This window comes from Cervus elaphus, chromosome 7, assembly GCF_910594005.1.
Source record: "Cervus elaphus chromosome 7, mCerEla1.1, whole genome shotgun sequence".
NCBI classification, from domain to species: Eukaryota; Metazoa; Chordata; class Mammalia; order Artiodactyla; family Cervidae; genus Cervus; species Cervus elaphus.
This window is the reverse complement of record NC_057821.1, coordinates 44,994,867-45,012,623: the sequence shown is the minus strand read 5'-3', so window position 1 is coordinate 45,012,623 and position 17,757 is coordinate 44,994,867. Positions and strand designations below refer to the sequence as shown.

The window sequence follows — 17,757 nt, the reverse complement described above, 5'->3', positions numbered from 1 at the left end:
TCCAGGCTCAAATGAGGTTTACAGATGAGTTCTACCAGATTTTCTGGGAACAGTTCCTATTTATCCAGATTATTGCAGAAAATGGAAAGGTTAAAAGCTGTGCACAGCATGTTTGCTGAATCAGTGTGATCTTTTTACTAAACAAGATGCAGACTACAGAAGAATGGAAAAGTATAGATTCATTTGCTTCAAGAATATTACCCTACCAACCAGGACCTACTGGACAGCACATGGATCTCTACTCAGTGTTATGTGCCAGCGTGGATGAGACGGGAGTTTGGGGGAGAATGGATGCATGTCTATGTATTGCTCAGTACCTTCACTGTTCACTGTTCACTGACCACAATCTTCTATACTCCAATCAATGCAAAACAAGAAGTTTAAAGTTTGGAAAAAAAAAATATTATCAAAATAAATGCAGAGATAGTTCAGTGTAAGAAATGACTATGGCTATATGCCAGTGAAACTTTGTTTATGGATGTTAAAATTTGAATTTCATGTAATTTTCATGTATCATGAAATAATCTTCTTTTGATTTTTTTAAACTGTTTAAAAAATTCAGCAGAATTGTTTTCTCCACTTCATCTTTGCTATGCCAGTCTTCTCTAGCTCCTTAATACTTTGGGGATCTTTACTTATTTCTAGCTGATACTTCTGTGATTGTTCACACTGGCATTCCAAACACGTTTCATTTATTTCACGCACCCTATTACACTTCTGCCCTCTTCATCCTTGCATACATTTCACCAAGAAAATAAGATCACAGTATTTGTTTTTTTCAGCTGGCTATTGTTCAGCAAAATATACCTTAACGAGAGTGAAAACTAAAGCACAAGTTTGGGTAAGACATCTGTTAGCTTATATAAATGTCAATAGATTAATATCCAAACTATGTTTTTAGAAACCCTATGAATCAAATAAGAAAGTGACAGTCCAGTAGAAAAATGCACAAAAGATTTGCCAAGCATTTCGTAAAAGTAGAAACCCTAATGGCCAAATTTGAATGATATGTGAGGAAAAGCTCCGTGACATTAAATATCAGGGGAACACAAATTAATTGCAGAGATAACATCTTTTACCCAGATTGACCAAAAAAAAGTGTTTTTAAAGATATCAGCTACTCCTGAGGATATGGAGTAACTGGAATATAAACTGGTACAAATACTTTGGAAACAAGTTGGCATTACCTAGTAAAGTTGAAAGTGCCGTAACAGGCATACCCACACTTTGTAGGGAAACTCGGTTTAGTATGTGTGCTGGAGGTCATGTTACAAGGATGTTCACAGAAGCAGGGTTTGTCATTGTTAAGGATTAGAAACAGTGTCGTCCACATTAGAATGGACAAATAGGTTGTGGTATATCCATACTTAGAATTCTGTACAACAGTGGAAATGTATGAATTACAGACCCATATTATATACCAGCCTAGATAATTTCCTGACATATGTGCTGTGCTTAGTCACTCAGTTGTGTCCAACTCTTTGTGACCGTATGGACTGTAGCCCACCAGGCTACAGGCTCTGTCCACGGGATTCTCCAGGAAGAATACTGGAGTGAGTTGCCATGCCCTCCTCCAGGGGATCTTTCCAACCCAGGGACTGAACCTAGGTGTCCCTCATTGCAGGTGGATTCTTTACCATCTGAGCCACAAACAGCCAAAAATTCCAAAATACTTACAGTATCAATTTATATAAAATTCACTTATTTAAAAAATTAAGTAATAGCTATCTGAGGATATAGGCAGGTGGTAATGCCGAAGAAAAGCAAAGGGATGATGGAAACCGACCTTGGGAGGGAATGGGGTGTGACAAGGGAGTCCACGGGGACCTCACAGGAAACAGGAATGATCCTGTGTACATTTGGATGATGGTATTTGGGCATCTGTTGGTTTTAATTTTATAATCTACATATATTTTATAAATACTGCTTCCTATCTGCTCAGTATTTAATAGCAGTGTTTCCAAAATCATTTAATAGGCACACAAAATTGTCTTCTTTCCCTTCTTTTTGCTGAAGAGTTCCCCTGGAACAGTCTTCTCTGGCTAGTGCTTCCGGGTTGTGCAATGATATGGTGCAGGGGGAACTACTGTGAAGTGCTTCTTTTAGAGGGAAGCTATGACTTACACATTGGTTCCTGATTATCCACAGGGAAGAAGATGGTAGTTCATTTTATTTTCTGTATAACACTACAGTGTCTCCCTTGATTTTGGAAATGGGAGTTTTGCACTGGATTTTCTACCCTTAGCATCATAGGCTTGAAGATCTTGCCCTCTGTTTCTTGAAAGAGTATAAAGAAAAGTGGATTATTTATGGTTGTGTAAGCTTTTCCTTGAACAGTACAATCTTCCAAGGGAAATTCATTTTATTTATTTGTTTGTTTTTAATATCTAGTTTTTTAATCCATCTGAAATTTCCTTTGGGGAGTGGTGTGAAATAGGGACCTAAATTTATTGCTTTCAAATGGCTGTCAGTTGTTCCATACAGCATTCATCTCACATGCTAGCAAAGTAATGCTCAAAATTCTCCAAGCCAGACTTCAACAGTACGTGAACCGTGAACTTACAGATGTTCAAGTTGGATTTAGAAACGGCAGAGGAACCAGAGATCAAATTGCCAACATCCCCTGGATCATCAAAAAAGCAAGAGAGTTCCAGAAAAACATCTATTTCTGCTTTATTGACTATGCCAAAGCCTTTGACTGTGTGGATCACAACGAACTGTGGAAAATTCTTAAAGAGATGGGAGTATCAGACCACCTGACCTGCCTCTTGAGAAATCTGTATGCAGGTCAGGAAGCAATAGTTAGAACTGGATGTGGAACAACAGACTGGTTCCAAATAGGAAAAGGAGTACATCAAGGGTGTATATTGTCACCCTGCTCATTTAACTTATATGCAGAGTACATCATGTAAAATGCCAAGCTGGATTAAGCACAAGCTGGGATCAAGATTGCTGGAAGAAATAGCAATAACCTCAGATATGCAGATGACACCACCCTTATGGCAGAAGGCAAAGAAGAACTAAAGAGCCTCTTGATGAAAATGAAAGAGGAGAGTGAAAATGTTGGCTTAAAACTCAACATTCAGAAAACTAAGATCATGGCATCTGGTCCCATCACTTCTTGGCAAATAGATGGGGAAACAATGAAACAGTGAGAGACTGTATTTTTGGGCTCCAAAATCACTGCAGATGGTGACTACAGCCATGAAATTAAATGATGCTTGCTCCTTGGAAGAAAAGCTATGACCCAATCTAGACAGCATATTAAAAAGCAGAGACATTACTTTGCCAACAAAGGTCCGTCTAGTCAAAGCTATGGTTTTTCCAGTATTCATATATAGATGTGAGAGTTGGACTATAAAGAAAGCTGAGCACTGAAGAATTCATGCTTTTGAACTGTGGTGGTGAAGAAGACTCTTGAGAGTCCCTTGAACTGCAAGGAGATCCAACCAGTCCATCCTAAAGGAAATCAGTCCTGAATATTCATTGGAAGGGTTGATGCTGAAGCTGAAACTCCAATACTTTGGCCACCTGATGTAAAGAACTGACTGATTGGAAAAGACCCTGTTGCTGGGAAAGATTGAAGGTGGGAGGAGAAGGGGATGACATAGGATGATATGGTTGGATGGCATCACGGATTCGATGGACATGAGTTTGGGTAAGCTCCGGGAGTTGCTGATGGACATGGAGGCCTGGCATGATGCGGTTCATGGGTTCACAGAGAGTCTCGGACAGGATTGAGCGACTGAACTGAACTGAACTTATTGAATGATGAATCACTGATTGGAGATTCGTTTATCATGTACTACTGAGACAACTACTAATCAAAAGTTGGAGTACATAGTAGGAGCAGACACTGTTCTAAATACTTTCCAAATATTCTCTCTTAATCTCCAGACCCAGCCATTTTACATTAAGGCACAGAGAGGTTAGGTGATTGCTCTTTGTCACATAGCTACTAATAAGTGAGCTCGGATTTTAACCCACAAGTCTAACTCCAGAATCCATGTTCTTAACCTTAACGTATTTGGTACTTCCCAGGCAGCCTGAGCTTATGTTTTTCACCTCTTGGATCATTTTTGAAATTTTTTTTCTTTTTAGTTGCTCAGTCTCTTTGTGACCCCTTGGACTATAGTCTGGCAGGCTCCTCTGTCTGTGGGGCTTCTGCAGGCAAGAATACTGGAATGGGTTACCATTCCCCGCTCCAGGGGATTTTCCCAACCCAGGGATGGAACCCAGGTCTCCTGCATTGCAGGCCAATTCTTTACCGTCTGAGCCAACAGGGGAATTTAGTGCTGGAGAAATGGAGAACAAATTGTGGTTTTTAAAATTGAAGATAAATAAATAAAATTGAAGATAGTCATGGAAATCTAGGGAAAATCCAAAGTAAAAACAATATTTCTCAGGTTTATTTTAACATATTTTCTGATAACAAAGAAGCCTAAGATATTTAAATTTTTTTCAGGTTGTTATCCAGTTCTAAAATTTGAGGATAGGGCTTCCCTGGTGGTCCAGTGGTTAAGACTCCCCATTTCCATTGCAGGGGGTTTGAGTTTGATCCCTGGTTGGGGAACTGAATTCCTGCATGCTGCATTGTGCAGCCAAAAAAAATTAAAATTCAAGGATATGACTATTTATACTAGTGAAGTTTTCTTCTTGATTGAATAAATGTTGGTGCTCCTAGGAATTTTATTTAATATTTATGTAATTATCAGTTACTTTAGTGTTTTCTGAATTTCTTATTCTATTTTTTCACTTGGTATAAATGTAGAATGATAGAATGATTTGGAGATTTATAGCCAGACTAATCTGGATTGAAATTCCAGCTCTGTACTTAACTGTATTTTCTTGGACTAGTAACTGAAACTCTCTGGGCCTCTCTTTTTTTCATCTTTAAATTAAGTAATAATACTCAGGAGTGGTATGATATTCAAGATTATATTTGTAAATTTTCTGACAAGTTACATATATACTATAAATATACTATACATTTTAATTTCTTTAAAATATGTATATGAAAGCCCTTGGTTTAAATTAATAATTTGCTTTTCCTATTTGTATCTTCTATAGAGGAGTATAATAATTTTTATTTGGAAAATTTAGATGAACTATGGAATTAGTTCTTAGCTGATTTTTGTGAGTAGATTTCTATCTCAAATGATTGTAATTCAAATGTCTTCAAATAACATTTCTGTTCTTCCTTCCTTTTGTTTGACCATTCTGGGAATAGACAGACAGTTTTTTCTGGACAAAAGTTTTAAGGCCTTCTCAACCTGTTAAATGCCATAACCATAGTTTAAATGTTTTGTCCTTTTGTGATTTCTGAGTGTACTTTTAAAGTCAGACTCTTCGATCCCATTATACGTACTATAGCAACAAGATAAAAGGGGTGAGCCAGAGCCTCAGGGCTCTCAGGCGCCCAGGACACTCTTGTTCTCAGAAACGCCTGAGATCTAAAACATTTCCCTAGAACAGGCGTCAGGTTCATCTTCCACTTTTAGATGTCAAAGTACTAGTCTCCAGATAACTTTACAGGTTTATTCAAATACTTAAACCATTTTATATGGTAGATTATGCATTATTCAAAATTCTGATATTTTTTATGATATTTAAGAATTCATTTTACTGAAAGAAATGAAAATTTATTTAATATTAACTTTTTCTTGAATAACTTAGAAATTGTATTAAATTGTGTGGTTTTTCTGTATTATTATTTATAATTATCAATATATTGTGTCATATGTTTTTAAAAGTGCTGATGGGATCTGACCGAGTCAACACCCAGCTGAAAGATTACAGTAATGAATGATTCATTTTTTTTTTTAATGAACATACCTTGTGTCAAGTAAGCAGCATATACCATAAATATGTGTTTTGCAGTCGAATTGAGAAGCCTGTTGTTCGGTTTTGTGGGTGACTGTGGTATGGTAGAGTGTAACTTGTAACCAGTCACATGGAAACTCTTCCCTAGAAAACGATCAAATGAGGATGCCTGGTGACTGGGTGTTTGGCTCACGGGGAAGCGAGCCCGGGGGCAGCCCCGCAGCGTGCCTCCGCAGTGAACGTGTCCTCTCCTCTCTCCCCAGGTGCCGCCGTGGCCGGCATTTACCGCGTGGCCGGGAAGAACATGGCCCCCTTGGAAGCCCTGGTGTGGGGCGTCGGACAGACAGTCCTGACGCTCATCATCTCCTTCTCAAGGATCCTCGCCACACTCTGAGGTTTCTGTGGGAATGTCTTCACTTCATATAAGGAAACAGACGTACAGATTCTCTGAAAACGGCATCGTTAGCGAGTGGGCATGAGATCGTACTAGGACGTGGAAGGAGCAGGTCGAAACACAGGCCTCGGGCCGTGTGGGAAGGTCGCCCTCTGGTGTTCAATGATTGCACTACCGCACCGCACCTTACGTGCCTCCGTCCCGGGCAAGGCGCATTGCTACGCGAAGCTACAAGAAAAAGCACCTTGTTTAGCTGCCAATCAGGTTAACACTGGTGTTGAATCATCCCTCTTAACAGTGTCGTGTTAAGTTACAGGGACGTTTTGAAGAATTGATACATGTGCCAAACTCTTTTCTTTTTTCTTTTTTTTTTTTAACATTGATCATGTGAAATTTGCAAGTGTAGCTGTAGATGAGTGCTGTGAACATATTTGACATGAATTCAGGTGATGTAGTGAGAAATTTTGTTTTGTAATGCTAAATCCCGTATGAGTGCTGAATATCAAATCATTTATTATGAGACAAATTACCTGATTTTTAATGTTAAACGTTTCTGGGATTTAGGGCTTTCATATAAATTAGGTATTTATTGTTATTTACTTTACGTGGAAAATAATACTGAATGGAAAACTGCTAGACTCTTTTAAGGATTCAAAGTAGATCTATAGGGTGCATCCTTTTCACTCACTCAAATAACACTCTTTAATAGTTTTCCTCATACATAAACATTCTGTTGCTATGAATTTAAAAACTTTTTGGGTCACACCTGTTGATTGTAGTTTGTGTGTCATGAAAATTTAATTTGAAAATTTTCTTATAAATTTTGTAGGAAAAGAAGTCTGAAATGCACATCCTATTCTTGACCCTTCTGAAGAAAGTTTCTGCCATGTGTCTCATGGAGAAAACATCTTTACAACTAGTATCTCAGTGGGATTATATTACTTGTTGCATATATCTTGATTTTTGGCAAAACGTAAGCAGTCTTTCATCCTGGAGTATCAAATATATATAAAGAGTGGCCTAAATTAGGCTGTGAAAACAAGAAGCCTCACTTGTAGTTAAGAAACAAGTCATATAGGAAGAATAATAAATGATCTTATTTTGGCTGTGTGGTAGCATCATAATTTCTCTAAGTAAAAATTTGGGAATATAGTAAATAATTTTAAAATTTGGCAGTTACTCTCAGCATATCAGTACAGTGTTGAACATATATTTAAGTGATTCATTTCAGTTTTTCAACTCTTGTTTTATTCTGTTATTTAAATTTACTAGCATCTACAATGACATTTATTAGAATGAAAGAATCATTAGTATAAAACATTTTAAGATATTTTGGCAATATGTAATTGTATTTAAGAGTATAAGAAGTAAGGGAAGCATAGAAACTGGTTGAATTTGTCTCCTATTGAGACTTTTTTCGAATATTAGATACAATTATACATTGTTGTTTAGTTGCTAATCACGTCTGACTCTTTGCGACCCCATAGACTGTAGCCCACCAGGCTCCTCTGTCCATGGGATTCTCCAGGCAAGAATACTGGAATGGGTAGCCACTTCCTTCTCCAGGGGATCTTCCTGACCCAGGGATTGAACCCACATCTCCTGCATTGGCAGGCAGATTCTTTACCACTGAGCCACCAGAGAAGCCCACGATTATATATATGTTAATTCAAAAGAAGAGCCAATTGCAGAAAATATGAAGTTATGGACAATCCGAAAGATAATCTCCATACTCTAGCCTCACTCTTTTATAATCTAACTTGGTAACAAGTAAGTTTCTACTAGGTCCCATTCAAATTTAAGACCTTTGTTACCCACGACACCTTTTCTCTACCAAAAAGCAGAATATATCAACAACTCGATGATGTGTTGGGGGTATTTTTCCAGTATGGAAGCCAGTTTGGGGCGGGGTAGTTTTAATAACACTGTGGTTTGGAAATCTGTTTTAAAGGAAGCCAAGAAGCAACTATGCATTCTTAAAGATCTTTAAAGTAAATCTTAAAATGGATTCTTTTTCTTATGTTCAGCCTGAAATTAGTTTCACATGTTCTTTATATTCCTGATGTTTTCTTAAATTTAGGTCTAAATCTCCCAAGTCAACTTGACTTTTCCTCTTCTGTTGGATTTGAATCACTTTCTTCCTTTACTTTGGTTATTGTGTCAGTAATTTAAAGTGCTCATATTCTTGGGGAGAAATTATCAATAATGTGTTGACATTGAGATCTACAGAAATGAATATTTATTTTAACACATGATTAGTTTATGTCTTCAGAAAGTTATCATGGTAAGGTAACTGGGGCAAATGGTTCAGAATCTGAGATTAGCCAGAAAATAACTCGGACACGTTAAGTATATAGCTGCATGGACCAAAGAGATCTAGACTGCTGTTTCTGCTCTCGGATGGAAGTGTGAGAAGGTGGATCCGTTTGTAGAGTGTCCTGCAATTATCTCATTATCAAGTCACTTTATATTATGAGCCATGCGTGCGTGTGTGCCTACACCTGTGCTTTTAACTTTGGGGGCATTTCTGGTTTCTTCCATTGTTTTTAGTTACTTTCATTGGAATTTTGTGCAACTGTTAACTCTTCTAATGTTGTGAAATGCAGCTGATAGTGTGAATGGACGAAATGTTTTAATAGCTGTTTCTATGATGAGATTTTTTTTTAAAAAGGTCAATGGTTTTCTTATAGAGGCAAAGAAAACATTTAATGACATATCTACACACATATATGTCATTATACACACACACACACACACACATATATGTAAAGCTGCTGTATATGAATAGAGTCTAATTGGAAAGCTTTTGTTCAGTGAACACTTTGATGTAATGGAGAATTTGATGTATTTGCTCGGTTGAATGATCTTTTAAACAGATTTGAGGAACTTTGAGATTTTTGAATTGGGGGAAATTTTTCTTGGTTTCTTAGTGCTAGAGATCCTTGTTTGTGATATAACAAAAGCCCTTATTGATATATTTGGGTTATTCTTAAAATTTGTATGTGATTTAGCAGTAATATTTTTTTGTGTGTGGTAAATGCAAGAGGGAAGGGCGGGAGTGAGAGCCTCGGCAGTTTATACATCTTTATCTCAAGGAATGCTAATAAAATACGGCTGACAGTGAAGTCAGTTCCTCGAGAAAGAGACTCCTGTCTGCCCAAGCTAATCATTAATTAGTTAACACACTGGTGAGAAATGTCCATAGATCAGAGTTAGGGTGCCTCATCTGAGCTACCAGGAATGCTTAAAACCTTGAAATGAGGAAGGTGCCAGCAGTCCCCCTGAACAGTTCCACTGGTTGTCTAGAATAACGTGAGTCCTAGATTTTGGCCATATTCAGTGTTCACACAGGTTAATTTTTCTTACTTTAGATCTTTGTGTTCACTGAACAGGTTTACAGTTTGTAACCCAGTGTGGTTTCTTGGTATTTGCAGCATGTGTTTACACCATCCTCCCCAAATGTGAAGATTTTGTTTGTACTTTAAGTGAGAAATAAAGAAATGAGCTACCCTGTATATCCTATTTGTGGTATGAGGAACAAGAACAAGTTTAAAGAAATGTTCTTGGAAAACGTCTCTAGAGAACCTGTAATAAAGACGGGGAGAATGGAGTTGCCAAGTCAGTGTGCCCAGGCTGGCGCTTACATACCAAGAATTCAAGTCTGTAAGCATTTTTGGTGGATCTAATATATACAAAGTGCTGAGCCTGGTATTTTCTGTAGTAAGCACAAGGATGCCCCACAATGGGATCCCTGCCCTTGAGTCCACCAAGAGCTGATTTAAATCCTAAAACAGTTGGGAGAACATCCTGCTTCTAGTCGAGAGGAGAGTTTAAGTCCTTTTCCCCCAGCCCGCCCCCTCCCCCAGTCTGACTTTTCTCATTCACCAAATGGAATTTGAGAAACCGCGATCCCACTGCCGGGCATAGCGATGAGAACGCTGGGACCCACACCAGTAACACAGATTTGAATCCAGGACCTCTCATTTGTTGACCTTCTGTTTATGGTGGCAATGTATAGTTTGCCCTCCATATCTGTGGTTCCACATTCAGGGATTCAGCCAACCTTGGATGGGAATATTTGGAAAGAAAATCAAGAAAGCCCCAAAAAGCAAAATGCCCCACATAGGCAACAGTTCACAGAACATTTACATAGCGTTCACACCATTTACACAGCATTTATGTTGTGTAAGGTGGTATAAGTGATCAAGAGATGACTGAAAGTATATTGGAGGGTATGTGTGGGTTAAATGCAAGTACTGCACCATTTTCCATAAGGACCTTGAGCATCCTCAAAGGTTGGTACCCACGGGGGTCCTGGAATCAGTCCCCTGTGGATACTAAGAAAATACTCAGTATTTAATAGGAAATGATCAATAGGTAGTCATTTTAATTTTTAAATTAAACTTTGCAATACCAAGTAAATACATTGTTTTGTAAGATTCATCTATTCATCTTTCATTTCCACATTTACCCTACATGTATTTTAAGAAGGAAACAAACAAAATTCTCTTATGTTGCTTTCTTTACCTACTTTCAACCTCTTTTTTTTTTTTTTTTTTTAAATCAGATATTTTTCCAAGAGCACTTCTTGGGGCTGGTGGTGATAGAAGTGGCCAGGGCAAGCAGGAATCAGTATTGGGCTGTGGGTATTACTAGTTAAAACAGGAAAAGTGATAAGTGGCCAGGACTTACCCCTTGTTTTCTCCAGCTTGCATCTTTCGGATTTACTCAGCCAATATTCATTGAATCTCCACTGCATGCTGCTTACTCTGCTCGTTTTAGGGGTGGGGTGGTTCCCCCCGACCCCCGCATTCACCTCTCTTCTGCCACCCCAGCCTGTAGGAGAACAGAACTGGGCAGTTGTGTCTACCACGTCCCTCCTCCCCTGGAGCAAAGGTGCTTAAGCCCTGCTTGTTTGTTTGTTTTTAACCTAAATGGTAATACTTTTATTTTAAATTTATGTGCATTTTATAATTCAAGAAATAATAAGATGTTGAGGACTTTCTGAAACATTCTCAAGCCACTTGACTCTTGTGACAAACGTTTCTCTCAGAAAGTCTTAGAATTCTTCAAAGAGTCGCTATTTGTTTTTAAGATGTGAAGAATGTGGAAAGTTACTGAAAAAATTCTAGTGACCTAGATTGCAGAGACGTTTGGCAACACTTGGGTAACTGGGTAAATGGTTTCAAGGGTGAGAATCTCAGTGGTTGCCACTGACTAGCAATTTCCCTTTTCCTGTTCTTTTTATAACATTGGGGAGGAAGACTCTACAGCATAAAAAGGACATTATTTGATTAAAAAATGATAAAAACTTTCAAACATGTAGTAGTGTTTACAGCAGGGGGAAGTTTAAAGATGGGAAGAAAGGTTGGAGGGGTAATGCACAAAAACACAGACGCATTTGACAAAACACCCTGCATTATGAGAACACAGTTTCCCCTTCTGTTAAGACTCCAGATGACACCGTGTGAGTATGTTTACTGCATGTTTGCAAAATGTGGTGTTTCTTTATATGTGAGACGAAACTTGCCACAAAGCATTTGAAATCGTTTTATAATTTTGTGTGTGTGGTGGTCGGTTTGCCCCACTCAAAGATCTCTGTTCAGTGTAGGCAACACAATGTTTTTGAGGAGGTCGCTGAAGCTGTTCTCTAAAAATTTATCTATGAATTTGCTTAGGGAAAGTAATGCCTAATATATACAGCATTTTCTGTAAATGTGGAGGTAAGCCGGTTCATACGTCATTAGATTAGTGGAAACACCCAAATTTCTCAGTGCACTGAGGTGTAACCACCTCCTCCCCTGAGCACAGGGGCCTTGTTTTCACGTTCTTTACGTTCAATGCATGTATGTTGAACTTTCATAATAACCCTGTCTTGATTTTTGAGAACTAATTTAGTAGTTTTAAAAAAAAAAAAAAATTCCTCCCTCTTCCGTACAGATGTCATATGGGATAGTTTAAACATATGTACAGTTTGTTGATAGGATCAGAAGTGCTGGTTTAGAAGAGAATGTTCTCAACACCTCACGGTTATGCAGCTGTAATCTTGCTGAAAATTAAATACTATAAGCAAGTCAAGAGAGCATGGACCTCCTACGAGTTTTCTTTTCTTTTTTTCAGGACTGTGTCCTGTAACAATATATATTTCCGCTCCGTGGGGACGTGACTGTCCTCTTTCGGGGACTGCGTTTAAGTATGTAACTGAAGCTGGAAAGCAGTGTGACATACATACATAGGAAGAGGAACTATAATGTATAATCACCATAACTATAACACTCTTTCTTCTGAACGTATTACATCTTGGTAATTTCTAAAAGTTATCACTTTTTTATAGCCCTGTATAAATGAATGGTAACTTGATAGTACTATTGGTAGTGAGAAGTTTCCTTTGTCTTCAACGTATTTATACATCATCACTAAGTATCTTTGGGTAGGAACATTTTAAAGTTTTCTCCATAGAAGGTAAAAGAGAGGCACTTGTTTGAATTATACTTTCAATACTGGATGAGTTGATAGTCTGATTGTTGACACTTAGTATTCGTGATATCACATGCATTTACCGTGGAGGAATTTTAAAAGTTCTGGCTGTCTCCCAAACACACACATACACACACACAAGCTCTGCATATTTAGATGAACAGTATAAAATTCCTCAGTATTTTTCATTTTAGTCATTTAATTAACTATGTTAAAATTCATAGGATTCTACCATGAAGTATTAACTCTTGACCGTGGTAATTCTAGAACAAGGAGATCAACTGTATCTCAATCAGCTAAAATGTTATTTACATAGCAAAAATATAGTTTGCCTGGTAGGTATTACAAACTCACTTTCAAATTGTGTTAACGCTCAGACCACTGATGAGTCATTTAGTAAACCACAGTGCAGTTTTTAAAAGCTAAATGATGCCTTAGTGCCTTGGAAGTTAAGATACTTTCGCAAAGTGAATTTAGCAGAATTCAGGATTGGTATGCCTGTTGCTGGGAATTCAGAGCTGAGGAAGGATGTAATTGAATTAACTCCTTGTGGTTTAGTAAAAAGTCAGTTATTTCATTCTTGACAGATGACAACTGCTTTCATTACATTATCATGATGTGTGGTGTTTTTTTTTTTTTTTTTTCTCTCTTTCCAAGTAAGTTTGAAATGGGAGAAAATGTAGTCAAGACAGTTAAATGTGGAATGTTAAAACTTGGTTTTGTTGTGAACTAGAGATGCTAGTGTGAACAGTGTCAGCTTCATATTGTAGTTCAAAGGCAGACACTTCATGTCACTTTTAGGAATATGTTTACCATCAGGGACTTTTTGTTTTTTACTCTAGAAATACTTAATGTACTGTGAAACTTAAAGACAGGAAGAAGAAACCTTGGAGGGGTAATGCACAAAAACAAAGGTGTATGTGATGAAGTAGCCTACATTATGTGACCACAGTTTCCCCCCTTCTGTTAAGACTGTAAACTATACCATATGAGTATGTGTCCTGCATGTTTACATAATACAGTTTAATTTTGAAGGGTTATTTAAAGAAGTATGTTTATTTATAATACCTAACAAGCTGTAAATATTGTATACTATTGATTTTTAATTTTATATAAGCAATTTTTTATTTCCAACTCATGTACAAATCTCATGGTGTATATAGTATACTTTCCCGGAGAACATCAACTTTGCAGTGAATTTTAATGGTAGTAAGCATCAGGTTTAATTGTGGTAAGCATAGAAATGTTGATCTTTATTTTAAATTATTTTCCACCACTCATTTTCTTCAAAGGGCAGCAATAAATATATGCAAGTTATTTTTGATTTACAGAACGTTGGTCTGCAAAGACAAGGTCTAGGTTCCAATTCATTGCTTTAAAGAAAAGATGCACAATTAACATCATACACTGTCTAATCTCAGGACCATTTCTGAGGTCCATACGTGTGTCTCCTCTTTGTAATATACAGGGTGAACTCTTTACTGATACACACAGAACAACTGTTAAAAGCGAATCCAGCACTTAAATGTCATCACACAGAACTTATTGGGTTAAAATTTGTAATATACAGTATTTTAATAAAGTTTCTGTATTCAATTTCATGCACTTATATATAAATAAACCTGTCTTTAAAAGCTTTATGGGCTGTGTGACTCTTTATGACATACACCCTTTCAACCCACTCCCTGCAGGCCGAAACCTGACACCAGGCGAAGTGTCTCCTCTTAGCCTTTGGTCAGGTTTTCTGGTTTCCAGGTCGTACACCGGATTTGGAAGATGGCACTGACAAGTCAAATCACGTTTCAGAGACAAACCTGGCCTAGTTCACAGTTTTACGGAGGGCAGTGCTAGGCCACATAAGCATCTGCTCCTAAGAATCACTGTTTTAAAGAGCCCATTGTCACTTTTATTAATAAATGACTACCCTTTACTGAGTACTTCGTCTGTTAGACACCTGATAGGCATTCTTTAACACTTAGGTAGCCTTTCAGGTTAAGGGGATTGCTAAGACTTCTGAAGGTAATCCTTCACTTTATGAGTGAAGCATTTGAGGTTCAGAGAGGGTGAGCAGCTTCTCAAGGCCACACAGCTAATAATGCTGAGGTGGGCTTTTCTTATTTTATTACCTATATTTTACCCCCAGTGTGCTGTGCTCGTCTCTGCAAAGTATCAGGGAGCCTGTAATGAGATCGGTCAGTCGCTCAGTCATGTCCGACTGCACCCCCTTGGACTACACAGTCCATGGAATTCTCCAGGCCAGAATACTGGAGTGGGTAAGCCGTTCCCTTCTCCAGGGGATCTTCCCAACCCAGGGATCGAACTGGGGTCTCCTGCATTGCAGGCGGATTCTTAACCAACTGAGCCACCAGGGAAGCCCTGTAATGAGATAAGACAAAGAACAGATGGCATTATGGGGATTTGAAAAATCATCCTCAGGATTTGTATTGCCAAATCTAGGCATATTTTGAATTTTTGTTAGGGATTCCTAAGGCATGGTACTAGTTACCCAGTTAGGGTTCCACTAATCTCCAGCCTAAGAAGAGATTGGGGCCAACAAAGCCAGTCACTGTAATTGTTAACAAACCCTGCTAGTGTGAAAACTTGATTAACTTTAAAAATGGTGCAAAGAAAGTGGAAGTAAACTTTTTTTCCCCACATACACTGATTTATTTCATGTATTGCTTCATTAAAATGTATTTTCTTTTTTCTAGATAACTTCTTCATTCAACCATAAGATTTATAAAATTATTAAATATATTTTCCTTCCTGACCATGAGTCTTAAAAAAGTCCTTAAAATAAAAATCTTGAAAGTAAAATTTTCCCTTTTGATTTTATTCTTTTAGGCTCTTGAAGTAAGATTTTTATAGTATTTTTGTAGAAGGAAATCTGTCTTTGGGTATCTTGATATTCACTGATCATCAAAAGAAAGCATTGGATTTCGTATCTGTTGCCACCTATATAGAATGAGACTGGAGGGGAAGGTAATCTAGAAGAAAGATCCTCAGTTCTTAGACAGCTTGTTTTCTTTCTTCCTTTTAAAAAAACAGTTTATATTTTTGGCTGTGCCGGGCCTTCGGTGCTGCACACAGGCCTTGCTTTCTCCAGTTGCAGGGAGTCGGGGCACCTCTTCACTGCGGCGGCTTCTCTGGTGCAGACGGAGCGTGAGCAGGAGCGGCATCAGGCCTGCTCAGCGGCAGTGGCACGCAGGCATAATTGCCCTGTGGCTTGTGGCATCTTCCCGGACGGGGGTCAACATGTGTTCCCCTCATTGGCAGGCAGGATCTTAGCCACTGGACCACCAGGGAAATCCTGAGCTTGTTTTCTGGTGGAGAATGAGTTCTTGTGGAGGAAGAATGTCTCAGACTCACCAAGTGCACACTTAGGTCATCTGTGTTTTGAAGTTGTGTGTATGCTCAGTCACTCAGGCATGCCCGACTCTCTGCGACCCCGTGGACTGTAGCCGGCCAGGCTCCTCTGTCCATGGGATTCTCCAGGCAAGAGTACTGGAATGAGTTGCCATTTCCTTCTCCAGGGGATCTTCCCGGCCCAGGGACTGAACCTCCACCTCTTGCATCTCCTGCACTGGCAGGCAGATTCTTTACCACTAGAGCCACCTTTTAAACTGAACCTTTGTTAATTCATAAAATAGTACCTAAAGTTTTAGGGTGTAAAGAAAAAAGTAAACAGGACCTATGGCAGATTTGAGGAGTAGAACTGGGGTTTATACCCAGCTTCCAGCAGAATCTTAACAGAATAATCTGTCCCATTTTACTATTCCTGTTTATCTACTTTTGACTTTCTATATTCTTTGTTATTGAGGCTTCCCTGATGGCTCAAGTGGTAAAGAATCCACCTGTCAATGCAGGACATGCCGGCTTGATCCCTGGGTCCAGAAGATCCCCTGGAGAAGGAAATGGAAACCCACTCCAGTATTCTTGTCTGGAGAATCCCATGGACAGAGGAGCCTGGCGGGATACAGTCCATGAGGTTGCAAAAGAGTCGGACACGACTCAGTGACTAAACAACAATTCACTGTTATCATTTTTCTTTTGGCCAATTTTATGAATATTCTTCAGGCTTAGAGTTCTGGGGGTTCATTTGTAAAATGGAAATACATGAGTTGGTTTTCCTGCAAAGAGAGAATTTTATCACTAGATGGTGTAAGAGTTCTATTTCATTTTATCCTGGCTTTTGGCCATTCTTATCTATGAACCAACCCTAATTAAATCAGCCTATACTTCTGGACTCATCTCCATAAGATAATTTATGTTTTTCTGATAAAGATACATGTGAGGAAATGAAACACAAGAAAAACCAAGAGTTTCCAGGTTATCACTAATTTTCCAAAGAAGGTTAAGATGCAGTGTTCAGGGGTCACTTACAAATTGGCAAACCACATTAACTTTATGATTTTGGCAAGTCATTAATCTGGACCTTGATTTATCTATTTTTTTTATAAATTCTTGCTCCAACTCACTATGTAATAGTCTTTAAAAGTCTATACTTCAGTGATTTTTAATTGCAGACTTGGTCAACCTGTTGGGATAAAAGGAATATATCTGTGTATCACAAGCAGTCTTGTCCTGTGAAACTTGGTTTTGAATCCCTGTTCTGCCCTTTAGGATTTTAACTTGGCCAGGTTGGTTCACTTCTGTGACTTTCAGTTCCCTCACCAGTAGTGAGGTAATCTCTCCTATTGTAGGGGCTGCTCAGCAAACACCCTGTCCTCTGGGCTTCCTCCTCTCATGAATCCCGCACACAAGGAAGGTTGATGTCCTTCTAGACTGTGCCGTGAGTTTTGATAGTAAGCCCAGGTACCTCTGTTTCCATACCATGCACGTGGGGATTTTAGAGAGGACTTGTCTCAGGTTTAAACCATCCCACTGAAGCATGTGCTGCTTCGGCAGCAAAGTTTGCCGAGAGCATTTTTCAGAAACAGATCTCTGTGGAAAAGAGCCTGCTTAGAAAACAGTGGATAAACTTGCTCAGTTAGCAAATTCCTTGTGTTCTCAAAACTAAATATGTACAAGATAAGGAAGCCAAAGCAGTCAGCATAAAACCC

At 38.5% G+C, this 17,757-nt stretch overlaps 1 protein-coding gene across 1 annotated transcript in view; it reads left to right on the top strand.

Annotated features, from left to right (window-relative positions):
* TMEM170B (transmembrane protein 170B) overlaps positions 1 to 7,323 on the top strand; it is a 30,641-nt gene extending 23,318 nt beyond the window's left edge. The window contains exon 3 of the mRNA XM_043908551.1: positions 6,087 to 7,323. Within this exon, the coding sequence (XP_043764486.1) occupies positions 6,087 to 6,217 (131 nt within the window). The 3' untranslated portion in view covers positions 6,218 to 7,323. The remainder of the gene's footprint in view (positions 1 to 6,086) is intronic.
* Positions 7,324 to 17,757: the final 10,434 nt, after the last annotated feature.